This window comes from Sinohyriopsis cumingii, chromosome 3 (assembly GCF_028554795.1).
Source record: "Sinohyriopsis cumingii isolate HCF-2022 chromosome 3, ASM2855479v2, whole genome shotgun sequence".
In the NCBI taxonomy this organism is placed as follows: domain Eukaryota; kingdom Metazoa; phylum Mollusca; class Bivalvia; order Unionida; family Unionidae; genus Sinohyriopsis; species Sinohyriopsis cumingii.
In genome coordinates, this window is record NC_142963.1 from 133,023,751 (window position 1) to 133,051,015 (window position 27,265).

At 33.8% G+C, this 27,265-nt stretch overlaps 1 protein-coding gene across 1 annotated transcript; it reads left to right on the forward strand.

The window, feature by feature from the left end:
• Window positions 1-572: 572 nt before the first annotated feature.
• Window positions 573-27,265, forward strand: LOC149803890 (cyclin-dependent kinase 20-like). The gene is made up of 11 exons (XM_089953704.1): window positions 573-683; window positions 3,381-3,474; window positions 4,219-4,292; window positions 7,225-7,264; window positions 8,925-9,113; window positions 11,597-11,718; window positions 12,109-12,171; window positions 17,902-17,953; window positions 19,023-19,094; window positions 23,229-23,384; window positions 23,801-27,265. Exons 2-11 carry the CDS (start codon window positions 3,400-3,402, stop codon window positions 23,987-23,989), a joined length of 1,032 nt encoding a protein of 343 aa, XP_089809830.1. The 5' UTR covers window positions 573-683; window positions 3,381-3,399; the 3' UTR covers window positions 23,990-27,265.

Genomic DNA, 27,265 nt, shown 5'->3' on the forward strand with positions numbered 1-27,265 from the left:
TGCAGATGTGACTTTAATTTAATTCAGAATTGTGCACCACCAAGTGGAAAGACAAGGTCATGTGTTGCATCAAACGAGGCAGTCCACATAAACGAGACAACAGATAATGGCGGGGAAAAAACTAAAGACTAGTATAATAATAATAAGCCCCTTTCAGCATGTTTCCAATGGATCAAAGGTCATTGTTATGGTTTAAAAATACGAATTTTTCCTTCTGAACAATGATTTTTGTCCACATGTATGAATTGTCCTTATAGGACATTTCGGCATGTAGGGGTTGGATATTTTTATGTTTGTTCAGAGAGACTGTTTTTAATCATTGGTAAGGAAATGTAATGCATATTATAAGGATGTCTGAAGCCAATTTAGGAAAGTCTGGAACTAAAAATGTAAAATTTTGGGGTGGGGGAGTGGGAGTTGAGGAAACAGTTATACTACACTGGATTATCAGGTACAACATGACTGAACATCACAGCACATTAGTAAAGTTCGAGTTGGATGAATACATCGGGATCGGTATCGGAATGAAAATGTACCCTTCGGCTACTCTTCAGTAGAAATGATAATAAAAGTGTACCGCAGATTGTTTACAGGCACCTGCTTCGTTGTTATGTGAAAAAGAAAATACTTTTTACCTCGGATTGCTAAAGATATCGCCAATAACTACATATTGAATACTAAATGTAACATAAAAGACATTAAATCCATATAATTACGCTTTATAACGTATATATAATGGAAATCGTATAGTTCTATATGGAACTCCCAGTTATCGTTGATTTTGATTTCTCTGAAAATGTGCTTCTTTTAGGCACATATTTTGAAATCTTATTTGGTTTTTCTGTATGCCCATGTGCCATTTTTATTAATAAGGAGCTAGAAAAATTTCTCACGCAATGTTCGACTCTGTTAATTTGTTGTACTTGATCTTGATTTTCATTAGTTTTGGTGCTTCACTATAATGACATTGTTGCAGTGCGCATCGTCAATCTTTACAACAAAACACACATTTTTTTTTGGGGGGGGAGTGTGGTAAATAAATGTGTTGGTGATGTTTTCACTTTGATTTTCTGACGATTAGCAGTAGTGATTCATATTCGTGGAAATTTTGTCCAATCTTTGATGAGGCCGCTCCGGTGGCATAGTGGTTATATCGTCCGCCTCGGATGCGGGAGGTCGTGGGTTCAATTGACGGCCGAGTCATACCAAAGACTTAAAATGAATGGTACTAACAGCTGCCTTGCTGGGCGTTCAGCCTTAAGAGGTTAGTGTTAGGACTGGTCGGCCTGGTGTCAGGATAATGTGACTGGGTGGGACATTGTGATGCTGCATGTCTGTGGCATGATTCCCCAGTGCTAGACATCACTATAAACTGCCACATTGCAAACATCGTAGCGATATGACTGAAAAATTGTTAAAGCTACATTAAAAATCCAAATCACATCACATCACATCCAATCTTTAATTTTGTTTGGAAATTAAGCTAAATTTTTAGCCATTAGTTCCTGTGTATTCTGTCAGATAAGTATATTTATGTTGATGTCTACTTTTTGTTTGTTGATGATGTTTTCATGTTGACTGGTTATTTTTGGTTTGATTAAAATGAAGCTAGGTATAAAACTTTTGTCGACAAATATTAATCTATATTCTGGTTGTGTTGGTTTATGGTTTCCAGGACAGCTTATTCAGTACTGAGGCATACTTCCAGAGACATAGTCATACTTGGATTTAACAAACCTAGCTGCTTCATTTTGGATTTTAGAACTTTCATCTAGTAAATTCTCAGTGGGGGTTCCAACTGTACAATCATATTCTGAAACAGGTCTAACTAAACCCTTGAAAGCTAATGCCTTAGCAGTTTCTGGACAATTTCATATGGTACAAATTAATAGTCCTAAAGTACAATTTACTTTGGTGGATAATTCTTGAATAGGAAGGTTCCATTTTAGATAACTATTAACTTTGAATCATAAATATTTTATTTGTTTGAGGATGTTTTCCAAGGAAGTACCTTCCAGTGAATACAACATACAGGTTTTATGGTATTTCTTTCTTGTTGTTTGCAGTAAGGCTGGAATTGCATGCCCCATTTTCATGCCTACTGTCCTAGTTTTCATTCCCACTGTCCTAGTTTATTTTGTAGTATCTTGGTATCTTGCCATCATGTTGGATTTGAATAAACTGTAGCATAGGCAGCTATCTGCAAAGAGGCAAATTTATGAATCAGTTTAATTCATAATGTCATTAATGTGCAAGGAGAAAAGTGTTGGAACAAGTGCCAAGGGGTGCTGTAGAAGCTACTTTGGACCAGTCAGATTTGCAACTATTTACCACCACACATTGTTCTGGAAAAACAAATAATAAAATAGAGCTTTGCCTGCAATTTCATCATGAAATAATTTATTCTTGAACAATTCATGGTGGACACTGTTAAAAAGATTTGTCAAAGCTTAATACAAAAGTATCTATGTGCTCACCTTTATTTCAATGTTTTGCCCAATTATCAATAGCACAATAGCTGTGTTTTGCAAGTTTTGAATTTCTGGAAAATGTGTGATATGATAGAAAAGTTATCATAGTGCTTCATGACAGTAAAATGACTGTATGCTCAAGCACTTTACAAAAAATACTGGTGAGTGAGACTGGACACTAACTACTGGCAATTGAGAATCACCTTTTTTTGAACAGTTGGCATATAGTTGCATTTTTGCTCACTAATAAAAAATCTTTCTTTATGGCTTCTTGAAAAATAGAATATAGAAAATACACATGTTAAAATATTTAAGTGTTAAATAAAATAAAAGTTTGATATGAGAAATCATATAAGATTCTAGCTCTAAAAACTTTATTACAAAATTATTATCTACATTGAATGTTTTATCCACAAATGTTATATAGTATGTTTTTCCAGCATGCTATTTAGTAATAGATGAACACATATGCATATTATTATTATTACTGTTTAATAATCTTGTCCACACTACAAAATGCACATTTTCATAAGAATTCTTTAAGGCTCTGAATACAGTTTCTTACAAACATTGTAGTAGCAATGTTCAATCTTTGTAATGAACATGAAAAAGCACCAGTTTTCATTTTTTACAGGTACTAAATTTCAGCCATGTACCAAATTCTGGCACAATTCATAATATGAAAAAATTATTTAAATAATTCAAATTGGATGTTCAAAGAACTTATGATTTTTAAAAAGTGCTTATAATGTCAATAGTTCCTGTAGTTAAAGGAATTACAAAGGTATCCGAGTAAATAAATGACATGAAATTATTCTGAAAATCAGAATTTTAGTACCAATTATATAATGCCTTCATATTCTTGCAACTATGAACTATGAACTATATATATATATTTTATTCTTCCAGGAGGACATTTAGCTGAACAATGGATCAGTATGTAATTCTTGAGACCATTGGAGAAGGGGCGCATGGAATTGTTAAAAAAGCCAAACATATTGAGGTAATTCTTCCAACACTATAAGCCATAAGATTTTAAATTTACTGTTTTTCCCATAAATTCTAAATATTTTTTTTTTCAACAAGAACCCAAACTCAGAAAGAATTATAGGTACTTGATTTTTTTATATTATGAAAGAAGACAAATAAACTTAATTTAGAATCAAATAAAAATCTTAAGACTGATGGATGAAAGAAATACATGACAGTTTGTCCTTGTGAGATTACATGTAAGCATGAAATAGCAAAATTTTATTAGCTCAAAATACTGAATTAACACAGTGTGTAGATCTATGTAATGAGAGATATGTAATGAAACACACATAGACACAACCACTGTGTTGGGGACAGTTCATTTAAGGGTGGAAAACAAATGTCTTTTTTTATTTTTGTGTCAGTTATTGATAGTTCAAGAATTTCATTCCATTTCAGTTATAATATTGGTTTTTAAAAAAATGACAGACACATGGCAGCCATTGTTGACCATTTTGGTTGTCCTATAATCTTATTTACCAATTTCCCACTAAATGATGATGATGATTAAAATAACTTCATTTCACTCGAATTGAGAGTATAGCTCATTATCTGACAGCTGTGGATGAGGTTTGAATATATCCATGCAGACTTTTGGTTAACTTATTTGTAAAATATATTATTTGTTCATTTTATTATTACTGTTACTCCTTATGGAGTGGTGAAGTGGTTGCCCTTGATGATGAGATCAATTCATTATTACTGTTCCTTATAGAGTGGTGAAGTGGTTGCCCTTAAGAAGGTGTCATTACGAAAACTTGATGATGGGATTCCAAACACTGCTCTCAGGTAAGCAGATATCCCCTGCAGCGAAAATATGAGGAAGGACTGTGTACAGCTTGTTCTGTTTTTCTTTTTTCTTAAAAATATACTGCTAGGAAATGATTTGGGATTAAAAGCCAATAAATAACACAGTACGCTTGACTGGTATGTGTCTGTCACTGAATCATTCTTGATGCATACAATCTAGGGAAAGATCATAATGGAGTTGAAGTGGGTGTGATAAGTCTTAATAGGGTTGCAGGTTTGTCTGAAATGATGATGTAAAGAAGAATGGTATGGACTGGATGAGAGTACCACAGCCTAAATAGCACCTATTGTGAATCTGTCCCTTCATTCATTCTTTTTATTCTTAAAGACTACATGAATTCTGTGATCATAGACCCTCCTGAAGCAGCATGGAATCCTTCTTTCCTCTCATTAAGTTTCAGTGTCAATCATTATTTTAATAAAATAAATAATTTTGTATGATTTTTAGAAATTTTCTAAAAAATATTTTTGCTATTGGAATGACATGGATTTCCATAGTCTTTGGTCACAGAGATGTTTGTTTTATATCTGCCATTACATAAATATAAAAGAATAAACGTCATTGTTGACCAAGACTAGGATATACCACTGCTGAGCTCTTCATCTGCAGGAAGTCATGGGATTGAACCCTGACCAAGTCATACCAAGGATTTATAAAAAATGGTACTAACAGCTGCCTTGCTAGGCACTCAGCATTAAGAGGTTAGTGTTAGGACTGGTTGGCCTGGTATCAGGATAATGTGACTAGGTGGGACATAAGGCAGTTGTTAGTATCATTTTTATAAGTTTTTGACATGACACAGCCAGGGTTTGAACCTGTGACCTCCTGCATCTGATGTAGTCACGCTAACCGCTTAGGCCAACAGAGTGGTGGGTGGGGGTATATATATATATATATATATATATATATATATATATATATATATATATATATATATATATATATATATATATATATGTATGTATATATATATATGAAATGAGTAATCACCAACTAAGAATCTGATGCGACTGGGCTCAGGAAAGGCACTCATCCACTCATCCTAATCGAGTAAAAATCGGCTTGTGCCAATAAAATGTTACTACATGCATGACACTAGGCCGAATATATGCATAATTGCACCTTGATAATAAAGCGGAATGCATTTTCTGGCATTAACAAGTGCAAAAGTTGAACATTGCTTACCATTGGGTGTGTTTCAGTTATAAATAATTTATGCCTGATTTGCCTACTTTTTGTCACATGAGAGCCTACTGCAACGAAATTGATTTTTTTTGCGTTTGCATGCAGGTACATGATGTAAGTCTGATACTAAAATGAGTAAATATTATGAGCAATTTATGTTGCAGTTTTACACTTAGCCCTCATTTCCTAATTGTGTTTGCATTTACAGTGACACGTTTCAGTAATTTATTTGGCATTTTAATGTGGAGAAGGATTCCTTTTCAATCAGCTATCACTTATCTTTATAAGTCAGATATCTTAGAAGTTAGGAGACAAAGAATGTCAGAATGTGTGCAATTTTTCTTCTGGACTGGCAATTTTATTGTTATTGCAGGTCAGTGATATTTTTAAGACAGAAGCTGTATTGATACATTGACATGTCAAAAGGAAGATGCAAACAGATATTTTTATAAGCATGTAATTACTTTTTACTAGAAAAATGTTGCCAGTCTAGATATGAATTGAGTAATTTAAGTGTCTCAGCCAAATCCCACCATCTTTCATGCATTGCTTACTGTTGTAATCTATTTATCAAGCAGATAATGTGCTGATAGCAGCAATTGGTAAAAATCTAGTTGGATTAATGACTTTGAAATGTTCCAGTTCTTTTGGCCAATCAGCAATCTTCCTTTTCATGGCACCCATGTGTAGTTCTCTAGAATTGAAGTTGATCAAAATGGATCAATTAGAATGAAAGATGGTGGAAACTGAGACAGTTGGAGTTCTTTCAAATGCCTGTTACTGGCATTTATCCTGTGAAAATTACATACTTTTATAATATATGCTGGTGTCTTTACTTTGACATTGCAATGTATCAATAAAGCGACACAGGCTTAAAATCACAGTTGATCTGGAGCAAGCATAACAATGTCTGACCAGATGAAAATAATAAAGCTGGAAAAGAACATTCAGATGATATTGTAAGGGCCAAGCTAGGTCCTGATAATACTACAATGGTTTACAGCACCAGGATGAGTGCTTATCAGCTGACTAAGGAGGGTGAGGATGGAGTAAATTCGAACTCTTGATTTCTTTTCAACCATAACACAAGATGATTCATTTATTAAGAGACATTGAATAAAATCAGTTCATAACCATGACAGTTTTGTTGTTTGTATAATATGCCAGAATACAATGATAGTCTTCAGGTACAGTATGGTATATGATAATTTCACAAAAGGTCAGGGTATACATTAGCACTATACTATTAATTCATTTTATTATTACTTCTTTTAATGAATGAAAATCATATAAGATTTACCGTATTTGGATTTAATAGACTCCTTGAACCATAACTTTAAACACATCCTAGACAAAGTAGATGAACATATAGAAACATGGACAAACGTTCCATTAAATATAATGGAACGTATACAAGTTGCAAAGACGTATATATACAATCTTATCAACTATACAACCAAAATCCCTTAGACATTACATTGTCAGATTCTTGTCAAAATCATTTAGATTTTATGTTGTGGGAGCTCATTTTGATTTTAACTTATCACTTAAATCGGTTGAACAAACTTTCTTTGATCAATGAATTTGTACTTTCAGCAGACTGTGTACCTCTGTTTCTCAAGCAATATAACTGTCATAAAAGCAGATGAAAGTAACCAGTCATGTTACTTAAAATGTGTACTATGCAAGTAAACATCCATTTTAACATTAACCTTTCTTCTTCAGGGAAATCAAAGCTCTACAGGAGATAGAAGATAATCCATATGTAAGTTGACAATGCAGTACAATCTTTTTGTTCACCACTTGAACGTTTAAATTTATACCTGCACATTGTTCTCCCCATGCATTTTAAGCATGCAAGGCTTATCATGTTTAGAAAAATTACTGCCACTATACAGCTTGCCTTCAGTCTCCCAATATGCCTTGAATTTAAATGCAGCATCCTTTATGACTTTGCACAAACTGTTGTTAAGAACCTTTTTTGAGTCTTTGATTTATATTATTCATCAAATTGCCCTTATAAAAATGTAAGGCATGAATACAATGATATTTTAATGATGGTAATTACCGAATCAAACAATTAGCCATCAATTATGTTGTTGATAGGAACCCCAGACTCATAAAAATGCATATTTCATATGATTGAAGTAACAAAATTGTGTAATCTTACATGACAAGGTCTGACATATCTGGTGGAAAACTTTGTCATGTCTTGCACTTTTGGCATTAGTTCCAAAACTAAAATGGGGCCCTGAGTGGCCGAGTGGTCTAAAGCTCTCTCCGTTACGGATCACTGCCATCTCACCTCTGTCTGCGTGGGTTCGAGACTAGGATTCAGCCAATGTGGATATGTGAGAAAGCTTGCCAGTAGCTTCTCGTGGGTTGGTGGTTCTTCCTTGGGTTTTCCCGGGTTTTTCTTCTACTATTAATACTCACCACCATGCATAGCCTGTCATGTGCTGAAAAATGGCGTTAAACCCAGCAACAACAACAACAACAAAGACTAAATAAATACAATTAGGCATGTTCATGTGAGTTAAAAGAAAGGTATGTAAGGGATTTTTGTCTTGGCATTTATTTCTATAATTAGTGCTCTGCAAAATTTGTGAAAGAAAAAATGCAACCAAACTGTGAAAAAAAACCTAAAATGGCTTCTTCAGGATACAAGAAGTCTTTAGATTTAGCACAGTTTTCCTTAACAACATAAATCATTACATTAGATTTACGCACAGTTTTCTTTGACAATTTAAATCATCACAACAGAAAGTACAGCTCCAAAGTAGACACAAGGATCACTGTGACTGACAATGAGATTACCTTTGATCTTTTATTCCAAAAATCAACTTTGGCATACAAAATTTAGATGCAGTGATAACAGTGTAAAAAGTTGGAAATCGCCCAGTCATGGCAGATGAGTAAGTCAAATACTAACACTTGGTTGTGTGTGTGTGTGTGTGTGTGTGTGTGTGTGTGTGTGTGTGTGTGTGTGTTTGGGAAAATGCACACTTATCAAATTGTGTCTGCAAAATAAAATGTTTTCTTTTTTGTGATGTTATATGATTTCATTTTTAAAACAAAAAGTTACATGTATTCTGAAAGTCTGCAGATGTTTTTGATTGCATTTTGCTTTATTTTTCCATTGCTGAACATGTCCCAATTGTAGGACTAATTTTGGGAGATTATTGTCCCCTGCCTTTTCAAACCATGGTGTTATCTTCAATGTCAAGGTCACTGGTCACTTTTTAAAACTCTTCTTTTGCACTTTTCATGTAATAGCTTTTGCAGCAGGGTAATCAAATTTGGTTACTTTCCATGTCTGCCCAATACCTTTACAGCTTTTTCTTAATGGTCATTGTCAGATTTCTTTATTGTGAACTTTTGTGGTTGATGGGAGAAAAAAATTCATTGAATTTGCTTGTTTACAGGTTGTGAAGCTTAGGGAGGTGTTTCCACAAGGCAGCAGCCTGGTGTTGGTTTTTGAGTACATGATGTCTGACCTCTCAGAGGTGATACGCAACACAGAGAAACCCTTGACTGAGGCACAGGTCAAGTCATACATGCTGATGTTACTCAAAGGTGTGGCCTTCTGTCATGAGAATAATATTATGCATAGAGTAAGTTCATTTTAATACTAGCATTTATCTTGAGAATATTTTGCACAGAATAATTTTGTTCCAAACTCCTGGCATTCCTCATTTTATTACTAATGTCAATCCTGTATAGCAGTCATCTCTGTATAGCAGTTGCCTGTATATAAAGATCACGTGTTTATTTGTGACTCTCATAGACAGATTCACTGTATCTTTCATAGAATACGTTCATCACAAAGGAAGAAATATGTCTATTGATAATTTTTTTTAAAAAGAATAAAAAATTGGGTCAGCAGTCTGGTCATCTTGGTTCCATTTCTCTTGGTACATCCCATTCCATTTTCATGAACAAGTTCTCTCTCTCTCTCTCTCTCTCTCTTTCTCTTATGTGTGTTCATGTGTGTGATTTAGATTTTTAGTGTAGCTTTAAAAAAAATTCAGTCATATCACTAGAGTGTCTCTAGCGTGGCAGTTTATAGTGATGTCTAGTACTGGGGCATCATGCCAGACATGTAGCATCATGTCCCACCCAGTCACATTATCCTGACACCAGACCAACCAGTCCTAGCACTAACCTCTTAATGCTGAGCACCAGGCGAGGAAGCTGCTTGTACCATTTTTATAAGTCTTCAATACGACTTGGCCGGGTTTCAAACCCTTGACCTCTTGCATCTGAGGTGGACACTATCTCTCTCTCTCTTATAAATGACATATTAATGTGTAAGTTGAGTAAAACAGTACAAGGGCTGTTGTAGGAAGAGAATTGCTAAAAGAGTTTGCCCTCTTCACCAGATTCATTACTCATTACATTTATATTGTACATTGAAGATGAATCCTATATTAGGAGTGTAATGTGGCATTCCCAGGGAAAGATAACTCTTGTTTGAAACAAAGTATTTATCTTAAACAAATGCAGATGGGATATAGTCTTCTTGAGTGAATAAAATTGGTGATGAATATTTTAAATATTTATTGATCAAAGAGTTTAAAGTTTGTTTGAATTATATGGCAGAAGGAAAACAAAATGGTTTATCTCAGCTGACAAAGTGAATGGGGATTTTTTACATGCTAGCACAATGTACATGCAATAACCATTTGATCACTATTGAGTAAAGATGAAAAATGTAATAATCTGCTAAGCACTTTTGAGTACAGATGAACAGTGCAATAATCTACTGAGCACTATTGAGTACATATGAACAATGTAATAATCTACTGAGCACTATTGAGTACTGATGAACAGTGCAGTAATCTACTGAACACTATTGAGGAAAGATGAACAATACAATAATCTACTGAGCACTATTGAGGACAGATGAACAGTGCAATAATCTACTGAACAATATTGAGGACAGATTAACAATTTAATAATCTACTGAGCACTATTGAGGACAGATGAACAGTGCAATAATCTACTGAGCACTATTGGGGACAGATGAACAATGCAATATTTCACTGAACACTATTGAGGACAGATGAACAATGTAATAATCTGCTGAGCACTATTGAGGACAGATGAACAATTTAATAATCTACTGAGCACTATTGAGAATAGATGAACAATGTAATAATCTGCTGAGCACTATTGAGTTTTGATGAATATTGCCTGCTTGATACAGTATTTATCACAATATTTGGGTGGCAATACAGTACATACTGTACTATGATACATGTATCACACATTTGTACATATTATGTATACAGTTTTGTTATTAACTTTATAATGCCTTTGAATTATTGGACCCCTGAAATATTTCCATATGCTACCTTAAGTGCAGTTGAGGGTTTACGTTTAAGATTTTGTGTGCAATTTTGTTATTAGCAAAGCAGTGTGGGAGAGAAACTCCTTTTTTGTATTTTTCATGTTGAATTTAAGTCTAGAAATTATTATTCATACCTTATGTTCAGCATATATGATTCATTTATTATTTCACACAGCCATATCTAGCTAAAAACTTTATTCTGAAATTTTGTTTCTAAAATGAGTGTTGTCTCTTGCTGAATAGTGAAACCAGTCTGATAAGTAAAGTCTAGTGAAAATATTCTGATAATTATGGTAAAGTCTAGTGAAACCAGTCTGATCATTAAAGTCTTGTAGATGAATAATAATACCAAAAACAAAATACAACAGTGCTATAATCTTGTATATTTATTTTGAAGAGATGAGCCTTTTCAATTTTCTTTCTTTCCTCAATATGTATTTTGTGAAACATGACCACCTTCAAATGTTGCTACAGAGATATATTATCACAGTCATGGTTCAATATGTGTTGGGATATCATCTTCAAATTCTGTCATTTTAATGTATTATCACTCATGTCTCAATATGTATTACAGATATTAATGCAGTATATTGTCACAGAAACTTCCATGGTGCGATACATATTCATAAAATGTTATATCACTACTAATTAGTCAATAACTGCATGTAATTCTTTGATTGGAATAAACCAACAGTAATAGCTAAAATATTCTCCGAAAATAAGGTTTGTTTTGTTCTTTACCAGGATCTGAAGCCAGCTAATTTGCTGATCAGTTCTACAGGTCATCTGAAGATAGCAGATTTTGGTCTTGCAAGAGTATTTCAGAACAAAGGAAACAGATTATACAGTCATCAAGTAGCCACTAGGTTGGTGATTCAATCAACATACTCATTCTCCCCCCCCCCAACTTATACCAGCGTGTTTTGTTTTGTTTAAACTATTGCAGATTTTCAAATCTATTGAAGACTTGCAGAATTAGAAAATAAATTGTTCTAAGGTAAGAATGTAATTTTTAAAAAAAGTATTTTTAGTTTTTTTTTTTAATTCTTTGTTTTTAAAACTAATTTTTATATTAAAAAATTCAAATAATTTTATCAGCATTTTTTGATTCTAACTAAATCCTGAAATGGCAAATACATATAAACTGAATTTAATTCATGCACTAAATGAAGCTAATATATTTAATTTACTGTCAAAATGCACTTTAAAAAAAAAAAAGTTTTATTACTACATTCTTCAATACTTCTCATTGTCAGATGGTACCGTGCACCTGAACTTCTCTATGGAGCCAGAAAGTATGATGAAGGAGTCGATTTGTGGTATGTTCCTTCTTCACTATACATTGAAACCCCATTGTGACACAATGGTCCACACTTTAGGTGCTTTAGGAAAAGATGTAGTGATGTCATTGCGTTATATCTGGGTATCCCCCAGAGGTACAAGTCAACAATGAATATAAACATGACCATTACATTGAGAAAGTATTGAAAGATGAATCAGTAGAGCAATCAGCACAACATAATTACAATTTGATTTTATTATCTTTATTATCATCGTCATAACCATCAGCATTATAATGATGTTGCTGAAGCAAAATATCAGTAATGTCAGGGAGCAACCATTACTTTTCCAAGGGTCTTTTGTTTTGGGGGAAAAATATGACCCTCAAATGACATGAGAAAAACTACTCTTGCTCTGATTCATGAAAATTCTAAATCAATCATGAATTTTTTATTATTTTGAGATAAAGGAAAAACAGTATTTACATCTATCTGATCATTAAATAATTGGTCCCTAACTCTAAATAATTGGTTCTTAAATCTTGGTACTTGGCCAAAGTTGAGTGTATACAAATTCCTTTAAAGAGGTTAATAATTAAATAGAAACAATATAATATAATGCCATTGTTTTCAAATTACCAGTTTGAAATGCCATCATAACAAAATGATCAGGGTCAACAAATTGCCAATACATTGAAATGCCATCATAACAAAATGATCAGGGTCAACAAAGTACCAATACATTGAAATGCCATCATAACACAAAGATCAGTGTCAACAAAGTACCAATGCATTGAAATGCCATCATAACACAATGATCAGGGTCAACAAAGTGCCAATACATTGAAATGCCATCATAACACAATGATCAGGGTCAACAAAGTGCCAATACATTGAAATGCCATCATAACACAATGATCAGGGTCAACAAAGTGCCAATACATTGAAATGCCTTCATAACACAATGATCAGTGTCAACAAAGTGCCAATACATTGAAATGCCATCATAACACAATGATCAAGGTCAACAAAGTGCCCATACATTGAAATGCCATCATAACACAATGATCAGGGTCAACAAAGTACCAATACATTGAAATGCCATCATAACACAAAGATCAGTGTCAACAAAGTACCAATACATTGAAATGCCATCATAACACAATGATCAGGGTCAACAAAGTTATCAATACATTGAAATGCCATCATAACAAAATGATCAGGGTCAACAAAGTACCAATACATTGAAATGCCATCATAACACAAAGATCAGTGTCAACAAAGTACCAATGCATTGAAATGCCATCATAACACAATGATCAGGGTCAACAAAGTGCCAATACATTGAAATGCCATCATAACACAATGATCAGGGTCAACAAAGTGCCAATACATTGAAATGCCATCATAACACAATGATCAGGGTCAACAAAGTGCCAATACATTGAAATGCCTTCATAACACAATGATCAGTGTCAACAAAGTGCCAATACATTGAAATGCCATCATAACACAATGATCAAGGTCAACAAAGTGCCCATACATTGAAATGCCATCATAACACAATGATCAGGGTCAACAAAGTACCAATACATTGAAATGCCATCATAACACAAAGATCAGTGTCAACAAAGTACCAATACATTGAAATGCCATCATAACACAATGATCAGGGTCAACAAAGTTATCAATACATTGAAATGCCATCATAACACAATGATCAGGGTCAACAAAGTGCCAATACATTGAAATGCCTTCATAACACAATGATCAGTGTCAACAAAGTACCAATACATTGAAATGCCATCATAACACAATGATCAGGGTCAACAAAGTTATCAGTACATTGAAATGCCATCATAACACAATGATCAGGGTCAACAAAGTACCAATACATTGAAATGACATCATAACACAATGATCAGGGTCAACAAAGTTATCAATACATTGAAATGCCATCATAACACAATGATCAGGGTCAACAAAGTGCCAATACATTGAAATGCCATCATAACTCAATGATCAGGGTCAACAAAGTGCCAATACATTGAAATGCCTTCATAACACAATGATCAGTGTCAACAAAGTGCCAATACATTGAAATGCCATCATAACACAATGATCAAGGTCAACAAAGTGCCCATACATTGAAATGCCATCATAACATAATGATCAGGGTCAACAAAGTATCAATATATTGAAATGCCATCATAACACAAAGATCAGTGTCAACAAAGTACCAATACATTGAAATGCCATCATAACACAATGATCAGGGTCAACAAAGTACCAATACATTGAAATGCCATCATAACATAATGATCAGTGTCAACAAAGTACCAATACATTGAAATGCCATCATAACACAATGATCAGGGTCAAAGAAGTACCAATACATTGAAATGCCATCATAACACAATGATCAGGGTCAACAAAGTACCAATACATTGAAATGCCATCATAACATAATGATCAGGGTCAACAAAGTACCAATACATTAAAATGCCATCATAACACAATGATCAGGGTCAACAAAGTGCCAATACATTGAAATACCTTCATAACATAATGATCAGTGTCAACAAAGTGCCAATACATTGAAATGCCATCATAACACAATGATCAGGGTCAACAAAGTACCAATACATTGAAATGCCATCATAACACAATGATCAAGGTCAACAAAGTGCCCATACATTGAAATGCCATCATAACACAATGATCAGGGTCAACAAAGTACCAATACATTGAAATGCCATCATAACACAATGATCAGGGTCAACAAAGTACCAATACATTGAAATGCCATCGTAACACAATGATCAGGGTCAACAAAGTGCCATCAGCTTTTATAGCATATTGTTTAATATCAAGACGAGTAAACTGAAGAAAATATTGGATTCATATCCTAATGGCAGTGCAACAACAGATAGGGGCATGCAAAACTGGGGGTTTTAGTGATGCTGTAAAATGATCTTCGATTTATACATATTAACACATTAACCCCTGGAGCTTTTTGTCATTTTTGCCTGAAATTCGAGTAGGGAACACATTTTGAAATCTATTTCTGAATACATCCTAACACGTCAGCTTCCAGGTGATTTTCAACTAACCTAATGCCTAGTTGTCTTAGAAACATCGTTTTTCATTGGCTATTTGGCTCATGCATGAGCAGAAGGGTAAAAGTTTGAGTGCTTTTGTTTTTTTTTTTTGTTTTTTTTGTTTGCTTAGCGGACCCATTATTTTCATATCAAGACCACTCTTTATTCCAAATGCCCATCTTATCCTACTTTTTGCAAAGGTTCTTCTGTCTGTTTGCAGTTCATATCGGTCTGCCTTAGATCTGAGACCTAAAAGTCTAAAATCCAGACACAAAATCAGATTCTGACCACAGGCGAATTTTAGGTGGAAAAAAAACAGGTCCAAAAAAATGAGGTTTTTCCCTCTGTATTTAGTAGTGCAACTAGAACTTCCAGATTATTTGGTATCATTGTAGGGCTACATCTATCTACCTTTCTATAATACCACCCACTTTAGTGTATCATACATGACCTTGATGCTACAGAGCTCGGCGTAGGCTACTATCTCCAGCCATGTAAACTTGTCGACAGGGGTTAATGTGTTAAGCAAGAAATACCCCAAACAGTGATTGTATATTTGATATTTAATTTTTTACAGAGGACTATGCATGTCAAGTAGAACAACAGTAATTAATGTAAATAATTAAAGTAAATTTGTATCCAAAATAGTAAGAAAAAGCTCCTTGAAGAAAAGTGGGGGCAGAGTCACAAATATCCAGTCTAATTTTAAGAATACTTGAACTGGTAGTCAGTTTACAAAAACTGCTCATCTTTGGACAATAAATCAATCAGGATTTGATGGAATTTCTCAAGATATTTATTTAGATCTTGCTTCCTAATGTACATCATATAAAAATTATGACAGTATACTTTAAAGTTCTGCTATTGCATTAATATTCTAACAATATTTGCTGTCACTTGCCAAATAGAATTCTGTATTATTTTTCAATCAATAAGCTGAGAGGGTTGTTAACCACTTCTCCTTTATCCCAATCCTATACTGCCACTCCTGCGCCAGAAAACCCCAAATGATTAGTTTCTTTGATTAATAATAGTTGAATCCTGGCTGAATTACATGATTCAGTAAAACTTGTCATGAGAGACCAGCCCAACAAAAAGAGGTCCTTCAAGACAGGTGGTCACTCAAATCAGGTTTGTGCAAGATGAACATTTTTGAAAGTCAAAATTCAACAGGGCTTAAGAATGAGAAATACCACGAATTACTGTACATGCATTTTAGCTCTTGTTCTTCATAGATCATGTTAAAATATTGTGTTAATTTCATCCAAAAATAAGTTTGTATAAAAATATAGATTTACATATGTCATAAACATTTACATTTATATTTGAAGATTAGTTATTCATATATTTCCATATGAACTTCAAAATCAAAGTAACATTTATTTATCTTGTCCATAAGTTAACGTAAAAGGTCCATAAATTTCAGAGCTACGTCAAGTGTAACAATGTAAGAATTGTACAGCTAGCTATGATAACAATTTACATAAGTTGAACTGTAGCAGTTTTGTTCAGGCTTTTGGGTAAATATGGAATATATATGTACCAATGAATAAGATAAAAAAAATGAACTTATTCAGAAACAATAAATTTATCATATATATATTTAACAAATAAATTTATCTAGAGACAAAAGTAAAAGGCTTAATTCATCATTGACATGAAAAGATTCACTCAGTAAACAGAGGGTGTAACCTCCTGCTCTATGACGAACAAATGATGGCTTGGTATGTATTTTAATAATTTTGTAACATCAAAAGGCAATAAAGAACATGAACCTTTCACAATCAACTCTGGAAAGCAATAATAACTTATCAAAGACAAAGACAAATATCCCATTAATGGCAAGTCTCATGGGTTGACTTTCTTCAAGAAGGAGCAGTTAGTCGTAGTTAGGAATTTACATACTGTGGCACTACAGTGGCAGTACGTCTGTGGCACACAGTGGCAGTACATCTGTGGCACACAGTGGCAGTACATCTGTGGCAACAGTGGCAGTACGTCTGTGGCACACAGTGGCAGTACATCTGTGGCACACAGTGCTGTCTACATAACACTAGTAGCCAGACTCATCTTTAGTTTTGTTTTAAACAAACTCCTCCAAGTAATCATGTTTTCAAAGGACTAAATAAAACGATATGTGTTTCCATTCATGCAATGCAGTGATGTTTAGAACAATCTGCACTTTGCCCACAGACCATCCTAAGCAGTCATGATTACAAAGGAATAAATAAAGGTCAGTGGTGTTTTTCTGCTTTTGAAATGCAGTTTTTCATAGCAGTGTTGAATTGCTTACTTTTGTCAGAAATCATGATTACTGGTCACATTCTCCAGGTAGTCACTCACAACAGTGAATTTATATAATAAACTTGATCTTTGCATGATAGTTGTGGTTGTAAATGACAGATGGTCATTGTTATGACAGATCAAAAACCAACAAGTTTTGTAAAATTCAATAAATAATTTATTTCTTTAGAATACAAAGTGAACAATGCAAAAGAGCTTACAGTATTGTGAATTAAACCCCAAATAGTTCTAAAAATTCTATCTCAAGTCTAAATGTATAGAGTTCCAATTGTATTCCAGTGATGTTCCTTTTTGAACGACAGTATCTATATGTTGAATGTTAGACTCAATAATATACATGTATATGATCATTTTATCTTTTTAGGGCTGTAGGGTGTATATTTGGTGAACTTCTGAATTATTCCCCATTATTTCCTGTAAGTATAGATTTCTTTTCATTTCTAATCCTGAAGAGTAGAATTAGGTGGCACTAGAATTATTAATGATAATTGGGGGGGGGGGTCGGGACTTAGTGAAGAAAATAAGGCAATTAAAATCACTTTTTTTTCTTTTTATATTTTATTTGCTACTATGTAATGGACTAATAAGCTAAGTTGGATCAATCTGCAAGATGCATAGACCCAGCTTATGTACTCACATATCATGGTCTATGTAGTTTGTTAGGAGAAATCAATAGAACAAACAACATTGAAACTGATCTGCCTGCGCATTATGCTGTGGCATATCAGGGTCCCTGTTATTTGCAGTTGAACCCAATTCAGAAGCAAGTGTATATGGTACATGTATGTTAATTTAGTTACAAATCAAACGTTACATCTATGTTGTAATACAGTATGTATAGGCAATTAAAGGATTGTTGGCAATGGATTGTTTCCATGTTTTTAGATGTTTTCCAATATTCAATCTGCATGTGTTATGGCTTACACAAACTACAGAACATTTTATTTTATTTTTTCAGTGATGAACAAAGTTATGTTAATATTTATTGGCAACATGCATAAACTTTAAGTCATTATATAGAAAAGATTTTTGAGATAACAATAACATACATCCATACATGCATACATACATCCATACCTACCTACCTACCTACCTACCATACCTACCTACCTACCTACCATACCTACCTACCTACCTACTGTACCTACCTACCTACCTACTAAAACAATTATTGCATTAGTTTATTACGTGATGGCAGATCTGGATCTGAGCAGTTTGCACAGACTCTGCTTGAAAGCATGTTGAAACAGTTTATAGTGGGCTGTAAGAAATTGTATAGCATATGCACACAATAAGTGAACAGTTCCAGGTCAGTGCAGTTTGCAGTTGAACTCAGCTTGTAAGTAAGTATATATGGTACATGGTGGGGGTCTAAAGAATTGCATAAGTCCATTTATGCATTATTTACATGTAAAAAGTTTTCTCAACAGTCGTAAAGTATTATTTTATGTTATTATTGTGTTAAAATTTGTTTGACATTTTTAGGGTGATAACGACATCAAGCAGCTTTGCTGTGTTCAGAGAGTTCTTGGCACTCCCAGTGAGAAGATTTGGCCTGTAAGTAAGGAATTATGAATGATGAAGCAAGTTTCATAGACTGCTCATGGTTTTAGCATTTGATAATCTCATCTACCCATCAGCACACCATTTTCTGTAAAAACATCTCAAGATTTTCTTTTGAAGTAAATAACATGACATGTTAGGGATTAAAATTAATGTTAAAGTTTGTGATTTTTGCTGATGAATCATTGGAGCAGTGAAAACTATTACCAGTTGCTATTAACTTTTGATGAGTTTTACTTGTGAAATACAGACATTATTGTTTTGAGACAATGTCAGTGAATGTTAAATGCTGAATTAGAAAATGAAATGGCTTTTGTTTGATTTTTGGCAAGATTAGTGAAGTTTATGCAGGGTCAGTAAATAAATTAATGTGGTGATCATTAGTGGAAAAAAATGCTAATTTTGAGCCCTAACAGTAAAACTTTAACAAAATAGGATGACATACAGTAAAATCAGGAACATTTGACTTCATTCATGTTATTGAGTGAAATTAATATTAATTATGTGTCAAGCCATAACTCTGATTATTAAAATTATGTTTGACATTTTAAATATAGAAGAATTAAATTACAACTGGTGACATATAATTGGAGCTTGATAGCTCAGTGATTCTTCCATTTCATTGGTGTCCAAAATTCTTTGCTGAAAGAGGTGAATTTTTTAAATTCCCTGTTGCTTTAAGAATGCTGTCTTGAGAGTTGTACACTTGTGACAGAATTTTTTTAATTTAAAATAATGGGAAAAATACACATGTATACAAAATTAGCACTAACACTATAGATACAACTGAAAATGGAATAAACAAACATGAAATTTGTAAAATGTATTGACAGTTTTGGAGATGGGTATCATAGTAACCTAACTTTTGCAGTGATGTTTACATTCTGTAAAGAAAAAATAATTTTATCATTTGATTGAACTGCATATGTCACATTTATATGCACCCAGAGATTGCACAGAACCCACTTAACATGGGTAAATGAAATCTGGGTAGCATATTGTATGCATACATAGACAAACTTAGCTTTTCAGGCCATTATGGTAATGTTTCAATTTTGTGAAAGGGTTCCCAAGTGGCCGAGTTGTCTAAAGCACTCTCCGTTACGGATCACTGCCATCTCACCTCTGTCTGTGTGGGTTCGAGTCTCGGATTCGGCTAATGTGGGTATGTGAGAAAGCTTGCCAGTAGCTTCTCATGGGTCGATAGTTCTTTCTGGGGTTTTCCCGGGTTCTTCCTCACCATTAATACTGGCCACCATGTATAGCCTATCGTGTGCTGAAAAATGGCGTTAAACCCTACAACAACAACAATTTTGTGAATACATTTTTGTGCATTTTGGACTTTATATTATAAAGACCTTGTTTAATAGCAAGAATAAAGGTTGAATATAGAAACAGCTTAAATATGTGACCTTTTTATATTTTATAGAACATTATGTGTTGATTGAAAATCTTTTTCTCTGGTAATATTTATTTCAACCAAATTTCCCAAAAGTAAGCATTTATGTTGATATCAAACTAGACTGTCCAAAATTATCAACTACATTACCTCCCTTGACCATGGCTCAGTTTATTGTTACATATGATACAAGCCTACTTGTCCTACAGCATAAGACACTTGCCCTGATATTTATGTTTAGGTCTTACGCTGTAGAACTACAAGCCAACATTACACTAATGTAGAAATGAATTCATTGCACAGTCATTTCAAGTAAAAATAATGCATTTTGTTCAGTATACAGTTAGAAATTGTCATCAGAAACAGAAAATGACTTCACATTTCAAAGAGAAGAAAGATGCATAAAATAGGGACCTTTCTAACTGATCTGTGTCAGGAGTATTATAAAGAACTTTCCAAGTAGGCCATGCTGCTAATTCTAAAAAATTTCCAAGAATTTTACAATCAGTTAAATCATTACAGATTCTTTTAAACCTTGAAAACAATTTAGACATAACATTTAGGCAATCAGTGGGGAAATTACTGAGCAAGCAAGAAAGAGAGAGAGAGATAGAAGAATATTGAAAATTAAGTTTCCCCCTTTCATAGGGTACAGAACTTTGAATCGCAAACACATATCTTCATTAAACCATTCCTTTATAGATCAAAGAGAACATAGTAAAATATTTTATTACATTTCAAGAGGGTGGTGTTTCCAACTCACCATGTCAAAGAACTGTTGTTTATTTATATATTATATTATATTATATTATATTATATTATATTATATTATATTATATTATATTATATTATATTATATTATATTATATTGTCTTTGATGTACTTATTTTTTTCATTGTAGCATTTATGATATATAAGTTACAAATTAAGCAGAGATTCAGCAGTTGAATTCATAGTATTTTTGTAATTCATATGCTTTTTTTCTTTTTCTTAACAATAATGACTAACTATAGTAATTTCAATTTTGTAAATTTTCACAGGATCACTGTCCATTCCATAATTTACATACATGTTAACATGGGAGGGTTTTTCTCCCAAGTTTAGGGGTGTCTCCCATGCCTACTGCCACCTACTGAAATCTCATACATGTGCAAAATTATTAGTGGAATTTTTTAAAAAAATCTATTTCTTTTTCACATTTTGTTTCCAGTGTAGTATATTTATGGTAATACTGCCTGTGATCACATATCTATGAACTGGGCTAGGAAGTGCAAGACAATATAGTTGCTAATTTCACCTTTTGATCATATTGGTGTGGTCAGCAGGCTTCATTGTTTGAGGTTTATTGAGACCACTCTGGTGGCCTAAGTGGCTAGAGCATCCACCTTGGATGTGGGAGGTCATGGGTTCAAATCCCGACCAAGTCTTGCCATAGACTTATAAAAAATGGTACTAGCAGCTGCCTCGCTTGGTGCTCAGCATTAAGAGGTTAGTGTTAGGACTGGTCAGCCTGGTGTCAGGATAATGTGATTGGGTTGGACATGATGCCAGTCAACTCTAAAGAGTTCAACTAGCATACATCAGTAAATGTTACTTTTATTCTTTCTACAATGTATGCTTTTGTTTTGATACTTAAATTTGTGGAGAAGGATTCTAGTCTCTACTATGCATGATCAAACGTTTGACATAGGTGTTTAAAGTTTGTCAAGATGTCTAAGTGTGCCAATGCCAGAACACCAAATTCCAAGCAACCGAACTATCACCCAAAATTTATTGATGATTGGAAATGGGAATATTAGTGGTTGCAGTAAAGTTCAAAGGGACATGACTGAAGATGCTTTCTGTTTTTTTTTATTGTGTAAAGATGATTGTAAAGTCTATTATGATGGCAAAAATGACCCCATCTCATAAAATCATATGAACTGCAACAACAAATATACCATCACTGAAATCCATGTTTGCAAAATCTGCATTAAATGTGTATAAAGTTACATTGCTTGATACTTGAGACAATTGGGCGGAATAATTCAGTTTAATATCCATTAAGCAAGGAACATGCATAATTTTATCCAGAGCAATAGTTTGCTCATTGAATTTTGATTTTCTTTTCTTGCCATCACTTCAGAATATTATATACATGAAAAAAATATTTTGATTATTACATATACCAAACACCTATTTATTATGAATACTGGTACCAAACACTGCATATCTGTACAGACAGATACTCTTCAGTTTTTGAAATTGTTTTTAAATTCTTATGACACCAAAGAGTAGGGTAAGGGAGACTACTGTATCTAAACATGCAGTGTCTTAATGTTACCATATATACTCACTTAAAAGTTGTGTCCAACTGTAAACTGCACAGACCCAGATCTACTGTCTCATAAACCACTGGCAAATCTCGACCTGTACAGCTTGTCAGTAGAACAAAAAACATAATTCCTGATCTGCCATTGCATTATTGATGGTAAATCAGGGTCTATGTTTGCAGTTGGACTTGACTTAAAAGCAAGTATATAAGGTATACAGTAAAGCTTATCTAAACTGGATACCATTGGGATAAAATATTGTGGCATTTTTATAGAGATTGTCAGTGATTGGATGTTCACTTAATAATATGATGACCTTATTGGTAGCAAAATATTTGGCTAGAGGAAACTCTATTAATTGCAGTTGGGGCCAGTATAGGAAATTTACAGTATGCTAATAGTTGTTGTCATTGATAGGGCATGTCAGAACTACCGGACTACAACAAGATCACATTTCCAGAAAATCCTCCTCTTCCATTCGAAGAAGTTGTTCCTGATGCCTCAATGGAAGCAGTGGACCTTCTAAAACGTTTCCTTGTCTACCCTTCCAAAGACAGAATCTCTGCTAAAGATGTAAGTCAGCATTTTATATATGTATGTATGTATGTATGTATGTATGTATGTATGTATGTATGTATATATATAGAGAGAGAGAGACACACACACACAAAATACTGATTCTCTTTTTTCTTATCAGATTCATAATTGGTCTTTTACCCATAAATAATACTCTGATTTTGTTTAGTTTGTGTTCTGTTTTAAATGAATTTTCCTAGTAACTGTTTTGACTTTCATAACAGTTAGTGATAATTCTTGTAGCTTATATTAGTCATCACTGGATTTTATCAAATCTTATATTTCACATGCAGACAACATGTTCAAATTTTCTGCAGGCTAAGTCAGCTAATTCAGGTCCACTTTGTCCTCATAAAGTACATCAGTTTGCTTTCAGCAGTATGCTATTGTATTTCTTTCTATTTGTACTCTAGGCTTTACTTCATCATTATTTCTTTACGGAACCCTTGCCTGCACATCACTCTGAGCTCCCTATTCCGCAGCGAAGTCAGCGTGGATTACAGCGTCGCCAGAATGCACATGAATACAAGCTAGATGCTCCATTAGAGAAAACACTTGTAGACCCAGATCTTCTAGCTCCACATGTCGTCAAGGCTAAATGAAAGTCACCTTTAGTCAGTTTTTATCTCTACTGGTGATAGAGCAAAAGGGGATGGCCCATTGTCCATTCTCCGTATGTGAGTTAGCTCAAGTTTGTTTTTACTACTTATCCAAAACTACAAGAAAAATTGCCTTGAAACATTTCAGGCACATTGATTCCATGGTCTAGTTTGTCTTAAATTAAATTGGTGCTGCTCAGACATCTAATATGGCAACCACAGTGGCCATCTTGAAATTTATATTATCGCTACTTTTTCTGATAAGATATTATGTCTAGTTGGTTTTACATAAAATGGTGCCAATGCAGCATCCAATATGGCCACCATGGCATTCATCTTGAAAATTTTGTTGTCATTGCTCTTAATTAGAATGACATATCAACACTGGGTTTTCACCAAAAGATTTTTTATTATATTTAGTTGGTCCTAAATGAATTTTATGGCAATCTTATATCCATCATGGCTGGCCAACTTGAAAATTTTGTCATTGCTAAAGAATATCAGAGATGGTTTCAACACTCATCAGTTACAAAGAAGAAACGGTCTTATCTTGGATTCTTGGAAATTCATTTTGGACACTATTGCATCCGTCCCTTCAAATTGTTCATGTTGGTTTAGGCTGTGTTTTCTATTGTATCGAATGCTTAATGAGCAGAATTTTATTTATTTCCAATTTATGAAATGAAAGGTAGATTTATTTGAATGAAAATTAGTCACATATACATGTACTATGTACTATGTACTATGATGTGGTCTTGATCTTTCATCAGTCGGTTGCAGGCTTAATAGGTAGACGCCTTTCCTCAAATGTTATACACATATGAAGTTGATAAAATGGGTAAACTTGAGGAGAGTAGACTTATCAAGTGGAAACCAGAATGACAATTTTTGTCTGATATGTACAGCAGAATTGTGTTGGCCTATGATTGTCAGATATGTACAGCAGAATTGTGTTGGCCTATGATTGTCTGATATGTACAGTATAACTTGTAGGCCTATGATTGTCTGATATGTACAGTATAACTTGTAGGCCTATGATTGTCTGATATGTACAGTATAATCTGTAGGCCTATGATTGTCTGATATGTACAGTATAATTTGTAGGCCTATGATTGTCTGATATGTACAGCAGAATTGTGTTGGCCTATGATTGTAAGATATGTACAGCAGAATTATGTTGGCCTAGGACTGTCTGATATGCATTGTAGGATGTGTTGGCCTAGGACTGTCTGATGTATGCAGTAGAATGTGTAGGCCTAGGACTGTCTGATATGTACAGTAGAATATGTTGGCCTTGGACTGTTTAATGTGTACAGCAGAATTGTGTAGGCCTAGGACTGTCTTATGTTTGCTATAGAATTGTGTTGGTTTAGGGCTGTCTGATATGTACAGTAGAATGTGTTGGCCTAGGACTGTTTGAAATGTACAGTATAATTGTGTAGTCCTAGGACTGTTAGGTATATTCAGTAGAATTGTGTAGGCCTAGGCCTGCTTAATATGTACAGTAGAATGTGTAGGCCTAGGACCATCTAATACATAAAATAAAATTTAAAGGCCTAGGGTGGTCTGATAATTACAGTAAAATTTGTAGGCCTAGGACTGCTTAGTATGTACATTAGAATTGTGTAGGCCTAGGACTGTCTGATATGTACAGTAGAATGTGTTGGCCTAGGACTGCTTAATATGTACAGTAAAATTTGTAGGCCTAGGACTGTCTGATATGTATAGTAGAATTGTGTAGGCCTAGGACCATCTAATACATAAAATAAAATCTAAAGGCCTAGGGTGATCTGATAATTACAGTATAATTTGTAGGCCTAGGACTGCTTAATATGTACAGTAGAATTTTTTATATTCAAGACTGTCTGACACATACAGTAAAATTTGTAAGCTTGGCACTGTCAAATGTGTAAAGTAGAATTTCGTAGGCGTGGGACTCTCTGATACATACAGTAGTATTTGTAGGCCTAGGACTGTTTGATACATACAGTAGTATTTGTAGGCCTAGGACTGTCTGATACTTACAGTAGTATTTGTAGGCCTCCTGGGACTGTCTGATACATACAGTAGTATTTGTAGGCATTTGGCTGTCCTATAAGTACCATAGAATTTATGTATTTAGGGAGGCTTGCAACTGCTAAATTCAGTATATTTTTATTTGCAGACCTTTGTGTCCAGAAGAAAAACTGAATTACTCTTCAGTGTTCATTGCATCATTTCTGGTTTTACACCAGTGTTTCCCAGGTTCAACCACCTGTCATTTCTCAGAATCAGCCATCTTTGTTAAAGCCCTACAGTTATTTTCTGCTATCATAAGCTAAGTACCTGCTGTCACCCCACCACATGCCAAGAAATTTTTAACCTACATTTGTGAGTGAAGAATAACATTTCTGATTCCTTGCAAGCAATTAAAACCATATACTTTTATGTTTAGAGTTTCTGAAAGTGTCAGCAGCATGTTATTGTCAGTATTACCAGCCAATATTGTCAGTATTACCAGCCAATATTGTCAGTATTACCAGCCAATATTGTCAGTTATTACCAGCCAATATTGTCAGTATTACCAGCCAAAATCTATATTTCCCATCTTGGATGTTTATGCAGTCAGATTTCAAGGATTTCATATGATGGGGATAAAAATAACAACCTGAATACTTTATATTTTACAGCACTTCAAATTCAGGCCTACGGTCAGTTAAATGTTGTTCCTTCCTTTATTATTTATTGTGTAAATTTATAATACTGTGTAATCATATGAAATTTCAGCATTCTGTCTACATCTCACTTTTGTCTTGTTGGGCCTATATTGGTGGAAAGCGCAACATATCAGTAACTTTTCTTGTTGTGGCAGTGGTGCCATCAGCTGTTTCTTTTAGTGAAAGTTTTTCAGCAATAGTAGACCATGGGCATTACATGTAGACCCTGTCCTTGTTTATTTATTTCATATATATATATATATATATATATATATATATATATATATATATATATATATATATATATATATATATATATATATATATATATATATAGAGAGAGAGAGAGAGAGAGAGAGAGAGAGAGAGAGCTTGCCTTATGTAAATGAAGTTTAAATACATATATTGTTTTCATTTTTCTTACAGATCTGAATATTTTATAATTATTTTGGTGTTAATGAATTGATTAATGCTGATGAAGATTCATCGTGAATAAATAGTATGCATAATTAGGAAAAGTAGTAAACAATTTCTGCTTCAAAATGTGGAATATATTGAGACAAAATAAAGATCTTGAATTGTT